We start from the raw sequence: 12,470 nt of genomic DNA on the forward strand, positions 1-12,470 counted from the left end.
GAGAGGTTTCCTGCTGCCTCGAGTGTATCGCCATTTTTATAACTGGCAGGAATTTTAAATCAAACACTAGACATTTATATATTAATTTTGAATATAAGATGCACCTGAATTTTTGAGGCAATTTTTCAAAGAAAAAAGTACGTCTCATAGTTAGTAAAATACAGTATATGCAGCAAGAGGGGGCTGTAAGCAGGAAATTTTTATCAACACCAAGGTATAGCTTTTTTAAAGAAATTTTCTTGTACTGCACAAAGAATTTTTTCCATATTACGGATACACTAATGACTCAATTTTATTACATAAAAATGATGAAATAGATGTGGAAGTAGCAGCCCAGAATGTCTTCCATGCAACCCCAAATTAAATTTACTATTTACATTGAAACAAATAGTTAAGTTAACTTCACTAGCACGGCTATAAATAAACGGAATATTGAACACTTATTCAAATCTTTAGAAAGCATAGGAGTACTTATGTTAATAACACAAAACCATGCCACCCATTGCAGTATAAAAGAGTGCACTTTATAGAGCCACGATTAATAGAAATTTAAGGCCTTCACTGCTAGAAACCAACAAGAAGCCAGTAAGTATAAAACAACGAACTATCAAACAACGAAAAATCCAGGCTGGAATGTAAGAATATAACAAAAAGGATAGTTGCTATTCACCATAAAGCGGAGATGGGTAGTTGCTACTCACCATAAAGCGGAGATGCTGAGTCACAGAAAGGCACAACAGAAAGACTGTCGGAAACTTAGCTTTCCATCAACAAGCCCTTTTAAAAAATAGACAAGACAAAACACACACACACACACACACACACACACACACACACACACACAACAGTTAACATAAACTATCATTTTAATGTAGTCTGAACACACACACTTTTCATGTGAAAAATTTGGTGAATTGACTTACAACAGATGGACGGATATTTGATAAACTAGCACAACGCATGAACATAAAAGTAAAATAGGCTTCCAAGTCACAGGCAGAGAAAGGAACAAGCTGCAGCTTAATGAAACGTGATAAAAATTAGAAATTTTTGAACTCTGGAAAGTACAAATTCCAGTACAGAATCTGCGATGAAGAATACATTGGTAAAATAGGCAGAAATTATTTCACACAATATAAAGAACACACTCATAAACCAAATAATACAACAGCAAACGGCTGCTACATCATCGCCACAGGGTACACTATGAACGGCATTTAACACTACGAATGGCATTTAATCCGATTTAAAAATTTTACACAGCAAAGAAAAAGGCACCCTACTCAACATATTATTAGAAATCAAAATCTATGTTAATATCAATGTAACTGCATGAACTCCACCGCAGGTCCAAGCAATCTCATTTCATGACATTTACATACAATATTTTTCAGGGCAGGAGTCTTAACAATCCCATTTGTACACAGTCAACATGAAAACTCAACACTTACGTTAGTATCTGACAATCTATTAGGCAATAACTAACTTATAATGACAATATTTACTTAGTTACTCCTGTTCACCAGGGTAACCACTCATTCACTTACAAAAAAATCACTCTGACATGTACATCTTTTCCTGATAAAAAAAGACTGTTGACAATTAACAGTTTTCAGTTGATATGGAGAAATAATAATAATGAAGAACATGTTACTGTAAAGTTTTTATCACAATTTTATGATGTTATTTCTTGTTAAACAAGCCTAGCAGATTTGCGTCAACTGTAAAATAGCCTCAGTCAGTAAGATGAAACAAAGGAAATGCTGTCTTCATGTATATGTACCATGTTTCTCTCTATTACTAAACATATACATTTAGCTTTGTGAACTTAAGTATCATCACTGGTGCTACATTCGTTCTGATAGCCCCTCACTATAATGACCATTCCTACTTCAATGTAGGCAGCTGTGCAGGTCTCTGTTTGTCTCCTTATTGCTTACAGTTATTTTGTGTGTATGTGTATATATATGTGTGTCTTGTACAAACACAAGCAATAATTGGTTTTTATGTCATAAAATGACCATGAAACATAGAAAACATATTCTATTATTAAAATTACCTCATAGAAACAGAAGCAGTCGTGGAAGTAAGAGAGGAAATTAACAACACTGGAATCCAATCAAAGGTAATTTGTTACAACAACAAAATGAGTTTTGTTGCTAACAAAGAAAAGGATACAAGAACTGCACAAACTGCAAACAGTTGTACAAAAATTAAAACTGAAAGATGATCAGAGTCAACATTATTACCACCTCTCAAAACTAATGGCAACCATTATGATATCATTTTCCAATCTCATCTAATTCCACTACTATATAGAAAAAACTGAGAATGATGCCTACAAAGAAACATGTAAATGTCGCTCATTCAACGTATCGATAAAATTATTAGCTATGCATCCTGTCATTTGATGTGTTGCAACAGCAGCTTGAAAAGCACATGAGCTGCTGTTACTTTCCTTGCTATTTCAACATTTTCATTTAAGTTCAAAAATAAAGGTTGAATCAGTAGTCAACAAAGTTAATGATATTGTGCTGTTACAATTTGTTCATTCAATAATGAAGACAATAAGACAAACCAAAATAGAGACTGGTATAAATAAAACATTTGATAAAATTCATAAAAATCTTTTCTGTCAATCAAGTGAAGTTCTAATTTTTAAATATATAATAATTTAACAAATGCAAATTAGAAAATAATTACCTTTGAAAGAACTGATTTATCTTTTATTATGTATTCATAGGTTGTTAGCAGTACATTAAATCTTGAAGTTCGCATTTTGGTCTGCAGACTGCGTCGAATGGAAGGGGATCCTTTGTATGCTACCACACACACTGATGGTGCCCACTTCTCGAATTCTAGCACCCAATTTGACAGCGTGCTTTAGAAAATACAATGGTACATCAGAGGCTATGTTGTTACAGTTTGAACACCAACATTAACAAATATGAAATTGGACACAAAGTCAAAAATATCGAAACAAGCAGTTTTTGTGTAGATCAGAACATAGAATCATGTGCTTGAGAGTTGTTACCGCAGAATACTTCTCTTCAAATTTTAACTGTCTACAGATTCCCTCCTGGAAACTTTCAGCCATTTGTGAGAAGTCTAGGTGCAATATTGAGCTAGTTGTCAGGCAACAAAAAACAGTTAGTAGTTTGTGAAGACTTCTATGTATATTTTTTAAAAGATTCTGGCTGGAGAAATGAACTGGGATCATTATTTGGCTGTTTCAGTAGTTTGTTTCCCAACAAGCATGCAGCCTGAAACAACTAATGTATACCAAATTGTTAATGGGATATCAGATCGTTATGCACAATTAACAATAATAAACAATAGAGCACCTTAAATCCCTGACGTAGATTCACACAAAGCAGCAAGGATTATCACTGAGAACTGGATACAATGTTTTAATAATAAGTTAAAGAGGTGGTATGAGATGAGGTATACACAGAAAGAGGTGTTAATGTGATATTTGATATATTCCATACTAAATTTGCGACAATATTTGAAAGCAGCTTTCCTCCAAAATTATCCAGAAAGTCCATTAAAAAACTAGTAAGTCACTGTTAATGAAAGGTATGAAAATTTCATATACAATTGAAAAGGAAATTTATAGAGAGGCCAGAGTTAAGTCAAGATCCAGTATTACTTCGATTCTACAATATATATATATATATATATATATATATCTAAAAAGAAAGATGATGAAACTTACCAAACAAAAGCGCTGGCAGGTCGATAGACACACAAGCAAACACAAACATACACACATGTTTGTGTTTGCTTGTGTGTCTATCGACCTGCCAGCGCTTTTGTTTGGTAAGTTTCATCATCTTTCTTTTTAGATATATTTTTCCCACGTGGAATGTTTCCCTCTATTATATTCATATATATATATATATATATATATATATATATATATATATATATATATATATATATATATATATATATACTGTAATATTTTAAAGGGAAGTAATTACAATTTCCAGAAATATGCTTGTCTCACAGGAAGTAATAGGATTAAAAATACATGCAAATTGTGAAGCAGGAGACAGGACAACCCATCAGTGTACAAGATACAACAACAATTAAACTAAATGACAATGTTGTTGCTGATAATTCACAAGTTGCAAAAATTTTTAACAATCTCTTTCTAAATGTAGTAGCAAAAATAGGATTAAATGGTTCAGTTGAAGAAGCACAAGAACATATTAAAATGTCATTCTACAAAACTGAGTAACCAGAAGTAACAACAATCACCTTCACTGAAATTTAACAGAATTATAAAAAATTTAACACACAAAACTTCATATGACAATGGAATTTTGAAGAATTCTTACAAGTTTCTCAACTTAACAAGTAATGGCCTTCCTGATATATGTAATGCTTCACTAGCACATGGAATCTTTCCAGAGATAAGAATATGTGACTGTTGAACTTCTTCATAAGAAGGTTGACAGGAAAGACGTAAATAATTATTGTCCAATTTTCTTACTGACTATTTTTCTAGAACATTTGAAAAAGTAATGTACTGAAGAGTAAACACACATTTAAGTAGAAACAATTTACTTAGCAGATTACAGTTCGAATTATAGAAGGGCTGTTCAACTGAGAATGCTATTTATACATTCACTCTAAAAATATTACAATTCTGAAATATTAAAATACCACCCACTTGCAATTTTTTGTGATCGTTCCAGTGTGTTTGATTGCATAGATCACGTTACTCTTGTAGAAAAACTTACCTTTTATGAAATAGAGGGCTTTACACATGATCAGTTTGAACCATACTTAACAACAGATTGGAAGAAGTTGTGCTGGGTAATTAAGATTATGTTTCAAACGTATAAAATTTTATTGATTGGTGAGAAATCACAGTGGGGGTACAACAGGGTTCAATAATCTGTCCACTCATATTCCTCATAAATGTGAATGACTTTCCACTTAACATTCAAGCAGAACTGGTACTTTTTGCAAACAATACAAGTGTTACAATAAATCCCATTAGAGAGAAAGCATCAAACTGACTGTTAATGATGTGTTTCAAACAATTATTTGTTGATTCTGTTAAAATGGACTCCCCCTAGATTTTGAGGAACCACACTATATTCAATACTGCATAAAAAAATTGAGTCATACACAAAATTGATATAACAAATGAAAATGAGTCAGTAAGCAGGATAGAAAGCTCCAAATTTTTGGGCATACATATTGACGAAAAGAAGCAAATTACTGAACTGCTTAAGCATTAAGTTCAGTGACTTTTTCTAACCATATAATTGCTCGTCTTGGAAACAAGAATCAACCTCGTGACACACACTGCCAGAAAAAAAAATCCAATAAGCTCAAGGACAAGGTCATTTTACTGACAAGTGAAGTGACAGGTACTTCATCACTGCAGGAATATATGACAAAAAATTCAGACCAAAGGAAACATACGTCACAGTAATTGGTGCCCCAACAGTTGCCTCAATACACAGTATACCCACCCTCTTGCGACAACACAGGTTTGTATTCTCACATGCAAATGACCATAAGGGTGCCGAATGGCATCCTGCAATGGACTGTCCCAAGCATCTGTTGTCTTTTTTTGTAATTCAGCAATGATTCTTGCAGGCCTTGGAGAACGAGTAAGTTCATAATATCCCATATGTATACAATTGGTAAGAGAGATCTGATAGTCTAGCTGGCTGGGGCAGTAGTTTTACACAATGAAAGCAAATTTCTTCACAGATCTGTATATGGATGTGCACTGTCCTGCTGAAAAAGAGCACCACCTTCCTATAAAAGATATGGCAATGGCATGGGGATAATTACCTGAGCAGTGTAGTGGTTACTTCACCCAGCAGAAACACCAAATGTGACTATGAGTTGTACATAACAGTTCCCCACACCATGAAGCCTGAGATGGGACCTTTGTGTTGTGAGTGAATGCATTCTGGAATAGGCAGCTCACCAGGTCTATGCCATACACATTTACATCCATCACTTGCATGCAGACAGAACCGACTCTAATCACTGAAGACATCAAAGTATAATTCTACTCTCCAGTCAGCACTTTCATGACACCAGAGTAAACATGCTTGGCAGTGTCATGATGTCTGCAGCAGCCTGGCCAGAGGCACAAAGATCTCAATCGTGCTGGAAACAGATGGTACCTAATGGTCCCTGATAACACAGCAGGTGCAATATGCGTCCAGATTTTGTCCCCAATGATGTTCAATCAGCCACCAATGCTCACACAGTGTGTCAATCTCAATGGGTGGAACCTGGTCTACAGGTATGGGAATGTTCCATAGACCACTGGTGAAAGCAACAACACATCGTCAATACACCGTGCCCACCATGCACAGCAATCCATCGATACGTCCATACAGCTTCCCACAGGTACACAATGCATCCCCATTCACAGGGATGAAGCTGTTCAACAGCAGTACATAACAGTGGATTGTTGAACCCCAGATTCAATGTCGCAAACATTGTTCACCACTAAACTGAGCACAGTTACTGCCTAGAGAGTCGGAACACAGGATGCACAGACAGGCCTCCCGAGTGCCACCTGATCACCAATGATCTTGACAAATGAATTACTAACACTACAACCCCTCAGTGTATATTATACCCTGGTGTCACTGAACGCAGGCCCTGGGGCGGAAGGGGGGGGGGGGTTGCATTGCCCTCCCCCCTCCCCCTAGGCTGTCAGCAGTAAGAAAATATGTGATGTTCACCCATTGTCATCATGTAGGCCCTTCTTCAAGGAATTAGGCATTTTAACTGCACCATCACGATACATATTGTCACCAATGAAATTCATCATAAATAATCCATCACAATTTGAGAAGAACAACGATGTACATACCAGCAACACTAAAAGAAAATATGGTCTTTATTATCAGTTATTGATGTTGCCAATGGCTCAGAAAGGAGTTCAACTTGAAGCAACCAAAATGTATGATCATTTGCCCAATAACCTAAAATGTCTGACAGTTTTAAATCTAACTTGAAATTGTTTCTCACGGACAACTCCTCCGATTTCAAGGAGAATTTTTTATTTAAAAAAACTGGTAGCCTGTAAAAAAAGCCTAGGGTTTTTTAAGTGTATTTGTGTGAATAGGACTAAAACATTACATGTTCATTAATGATAACAATGATAATGTATTCATATCCTATAAACTGACTCATTCCACATCATTTTGATGAAAGGATCAGTCAAACGAGCTACAGAACATGTACCTCACTCAAATATGAATAATATTATATGAAACAGAAACAATAAAATAATACATCTGAAATTTATTTCTGTTGTATCAAATCAATGTGGCACCCATCTTAAGTACCTCTTTGATTTCAAAAAGGGATATGTACTTCATAACATCTGAAACAGCATGTCTATCAACGATAAAGAAGGCTTTGCACATTGCATGGTAAATAGCACTTGTTCGTTTGTTAATTAGCATTAACACAAGAACTCTTACTCCCTCATAACATTTACGTCTACCCATTTAAATACTCTGAGAACATAGCTAACCTTTAGGAAGAATCCTCCTTCCGAGCTAACACAATACACATACATACGTACATACATATATACATACATACGTGTACATACATACATCTGTAAGGCTACATTGTCCTAGCTGACTAATTTGCACCAGCACTACAGCTTGACTTGTTTTGTGCTGGTGTATGCTGGCACCAGCATACCATGTGGCACAGAGGTTACACGAGTATCGATAGAGGCCAACAACAAGACTTGCTGGAAACATGCTGCCAATGCCCTCTCAGTCGCCAGTATTTAGGATTGCCGCCACGGACGGACTGGAGGGCCAGTTTAGCGAGTTCGATCCTGTTACGCCAATTGCTTCAAGTCTATATGCTGTGGAGTTCCTGCGTGTCCCTGAGACAGAGTCACAGACTTAGCCTCTGGCACAGACAAGCAGCACATAATAACCCATTAGTGGACATAGCGGACTTCTACTTCAACAGTATTGAGGCTACGTGGACTATACAAAAGAGAAAGAATCAGTATGTAGAAATAATGGGAAGTGTGAAAAATAACATTATTGTAAAAGAAATATTGAAGTTGCTAATTCATGATTACCACGTCACCACTAAATTGCTAGGAACAAATCATATGTTTTATCGCCACTACATGTATTGCATCATCTAGTTCCTTTGTTTTGTGTCAAGTGTTCAATGAGCATGCAGTTCTGAGCTCTTGTAATGAGTTGTACCCAGAGTCAATTACTGGTTAAAAATTCAATTGTTGCAGTTTTTAACTATTCATTCCAAAACAAAAGCCAGCCCCCTAATGTTACAATAATAATGTGCAATACTTTTGTAATGAAACAATGGGATAGGGTGATTTTTCATTACTTAATTACTTTTTAGGTTACACCAATCATCTTTTGAATTATTTACAACAAATATTGGTTTTATGACTTAAGCAGTATGGAAAGAAGAAGTAGGCAGTGTTTTCTTGGACAGTATCTGCAAGATATATGTGATAATGCCCTGACTTGTGTGAATGAACTGACCAGTGAAGAACAAAAACTTTTATTATGGTGAAGCAACAGTCATTCGTACTGTGATTTAAGTGTTTCATGTGTGTGTGTTAAACACAAAGACAGGTAACTGCACAGATTCACTCTGCATAAGAAAATTTGCTGTAATCCCTTCAAGCGCCATAGATGATCTGTTTCGTCTGGATTGCGTGAAATTAGTTTAGAAAAGGCAAATACTTTCAAAATGAGAGGTTTTAGCATTATTCCTGGGGAGAAAAATGTGCCCAACCTGTACCAAATTATTAATGAAAAACAAGCAAGTGACTATTCATCACCAGACTATACAAATGACAGTAGTGTGAAGGTGCAGACTCCTGAAAAATCTGTGCTCAAAACTAGCTTAACTAGCTTAGGAGTATCTCTTGCAAAGCTGCATTCAGTTGTTCGGCATAGTCGGCACGTAGCAGCCAAACGAAAACTGGAATCAGCAGCTGGGGCTCTGAAAACTAAAATTTCACGAACATATCAAGTTGAGCTGGCTGCTGATGCAAGCACAATCCCTGACAGTGATTTAACAGAACTGGAAGAAACGGCAAAACATCATGATGAACTCATAAACGAAATCAAACAGAAAATTGAATATGAAAATAATCCTGAAAACAATCTGTTACTTACTCTGGTGTCGCCAACTTGGTCTCGACAGAAAGTTTCTAAATATTTGGTATGACAAGCAAGAGCTCTTTTAATGGAGAAGGGTATTTTATCAATGGCTGAGCAGAAAAGAGGAAAGACATTGCAATACGATACAGTGCAAACAGTAGAGAGTTTTTATTTGGATGATGAAAACACAAGAATAATGCCTCAGAAAAAAGACAAAGCGAGCACCAGCAAAAATACATACAAACAAAAGCGATTTGTTTTAAGTAATTTGACTGAACTGTATTCTCTCTGTAAAAAAAAAAAAAAAAAAAAAGAAAAAGTATCCTGAAGACAAAGTAGGATTCTCAAAATTTGCTTCTCTTCGACCAAAACAATGTATACTTGCAGGATCATCAGGAACTCATACTGTAGGTGTGTGCATTTACCACCAATACGTTAAATTGCTTCTAAATTCTATTTCTATTAAAGAAACATACCAAGATATAATTAAAATAATAAATGTGATATAAATAGCTGAGCCTGTATGCTTTGTCTGTGTGAAAAATGCCCCACCAGTTCATTGCTTCAAACCCACTTAGAAAATGAAATAGATACTATGATCCTGATGAGATGGCTCAGAAAAGTCAATGGGTATCAACTGATAGAATGATTTTAAGTCTTCGAATCACATCTCTATCAGAATTCTATGACACATTAATTAAGGAAATTGAAAAACTTACTCCACACTCTTATTTCTCAATCACAATCTGATATCTGAAAATGAAGAAGGAAAAACTTGATGAAGGATCGGTGTTAATTTTAAGGGATTTCAGTGAAAATCTCAATTTTGTTGTTCAAGATGAAGTACAGGGGTACCATTGGAACAATGTCAACTACACTCTTCACACTGTCCATACATATCACAAAAAGAACAAACAGTTGCATGCAAAAAGTATTTGTATTGTTTCTGATGATCTGGAACATGATGTTGCCTTGGTGTACCAGACTCAGAAGACTGTATTGAATTTTTTTAAGCGTGAATTTTCAGAAATTCATCTTGCGTATGTTGAATATTTCACTGATGGTTGTGATGCACAATATAAAACTTGTAACAATTTCAGAAATATCTGCTACCATGAACACGACTTCAACATAAAGTGCAGCTGGTCCTTTTTTGCTACCAGCCATGGCAAATCTCCCTGTGATGGTATTGGTGGCATTGTTAAAAGACTTGCCACAAAAACAAGTTTGCAGAGAGTTTATAAAGATCAAATACTTACAGCTTCACAGGCATTTGAATTCTGTCATGAGAAGCTGCAAGATCTTTTAAATCTCTTTGTTTCAAGAGATGAAATGGTACAAGTCAGACATTATCTTTCTGAGCACTTCACAAGTGCAAAAACAATTCCTGCAACATGATCTATGTATCACATTGTGCCAATATCACTAACCAAGATTGGTGCAAAAAGGCTGAGCTGTGATACAGATTTTAGTACTGTGTATGACTTTTCAGGTGCACTTCCGCCACTAATGCCAGAATGCACTGGACAGCCCAACTGCTATGTTGCATGTGCATATGACTCTTCTTGGTATTTGGTAATTGTTGAGAACATGAACTGTGAAGAAGGAGACGTTACAGTAAGGTTCATGCATCCTCATGGACCATCTGTATCCTTCTATTGGCCTGATAATGATGTTTGTGATGTTTCTTTATAGTCTGTGTGAAGCTGATATCACCACAGCAACAGGTCGTACTTATTCTCTGAGCAAAGAGTCCTCAAAGTTGATGGAAGAAAAGTAGTTCTCATGCAAAAAAGAATTATCCAAGCATCAAAGTGTCTTTCACATGTGTAGTTCCAAATCAACTTGAATGCATATTGCAGCACAGGCATTTTGTGAAGTGTTTACAATATTGGCTTTTGACAGAATGCTTAAATATTATAAACAAAATGCTATGTATTTTTACATTGAGTTAATTTGGTTATGGCAGAGGTAAGAAAGTGTTCTTACGTCGTAACGTAAAAGTTGCCCTACATTTTATAATGTGTAATTTTGTTTCATATACTGCAATTTTTGTTCAATTTCGATATTGTTATGTGCACTTATGTTGTTAATGTCTCTTGGTTAGTAATTGTAAATTAATTTTTCCCCCCAGTGCCATTCATTTCTCAAAATTCAAAACTGATTTTTTCTGTGATGAAACTTTATTATTTGTAGATCACTTTCCGGGAGGGGGGGGGGGGGGGGGGCAAAACTAATTTAACAATAAAATTAAATGAAATTAATTTACAAAAATTTTATTGGACAATTCTAACATGTTTTCAGAAACTACGTATCCAAAAGGATATTCAGGGAAAAAACTGTCAGCATACTATTTTTTGTTTAAAAACTGCACCCAGTTTTCAAATTTTTACAGTTTGCTTTGAAGTAATGTGTTGCATCAAACTTTCAGTAATTTCTACCAACAGAATGTATATAAGGCAATAAAAATTAGCAAAAGTTCATTATATATAATAACAAAGATGAGGTGACTTACCGAACAAAAGCGCTGGCAGGTCGATAGACACACAAACAAACACAAACATACACAAACATACACACAAAATTCAAGCTTTCGCAACAAACTGTTGCCTCATCAGGAAAGAGGGAAGGAGAGGGGAAGACGAAAGGAAGTGGGTTTTAAGGGAGAGGGTAAGGAGTCATTCCAATCCCGGGAGCGGAAAGACTTACCTTAGGGGGAAAAAAGGACAGGTATACACTCGCACACATGCACATATCCATCCACACATACAGACACAAGCAGACGTATTTAAATACGTCTGCTTGTGTCTGTATGTGTGGATGGATATGTGCGTGTGTGCGAGTGTATACCTGTCCTTTTTTCCCCCTAAGGTAAGTCTTTCCGCTCCCGGGATTGGAATGACTCCTTACCCTCTCCCTTAAAACCCACTTCCTTTCGTCTTCCCCTCTCCTTCCCTCTTTCCTGATGAGGCAACAGTTTGTTGTGAAAGTTTGAATTTTGTGTGTATGTTTGTGTTTGTTTGTGTGTCTATCGACCTGCCAGCGCTTTTGTTCGGTAAGTCACCTCATCTTTGTTATTATATATAATTTTTCCCACGTGGAATGTTTCCTTCCATTATATTGATATCATTAATTTGAATCCAACAAAAGTTCATTATATTAGATATAAAAGCATTACACAAAATCTCGGTTTACAACTAGATAATGGGAGGCACGACCTGGATGACTTGACGTGGAATGACCCAGGGAGTGTCAACATTTGAAGTAACAGCCAAACTCTTGTGACGTCACAAGCAGCTC

The 12,470-nt window shown here is 35.8% G+C and overlaps 1 protein-coding gene across 1 annotated transcript in view; it reads right to left on the reverse strand.

Annotated features, from left to right (window-relative positions):
- The window catches only part of LOC124723063 (ATP-dependent helicase brm-like), a 256,556-nt gene that overhangs the window by 130,890 nt on the left and 113,196 nt on the right, over positions 1-12,470 (reverse strand). The window contains exon 15 of the mRNA XM_047248240.1: positions 2,704-2,881. Coding sequence (XP_047104196.1) covers positions 2,704-2,881 — 178 coding nt within the window. The remainder of the gene's footprint in view (positions 1-2,703; positions 2,882-12,470) is intronic.

This window comes from Schistocerca piceifrons, chromosome X (assembly GCF_021461385.2).
Source record: "Schistocerca piceifrons isolate TAMUIC-IGC-003096 chromosome X, iqSchPice1.1, whole genome shotgun sequence".
Classification (NCBI taxonomy): domain Eukaryota; kingdom Metazoa; phylum Arthropoda; class Insecta; order Orthoptera; family Acrididae; genus Schistocerca; species Schistocerca piceifrons.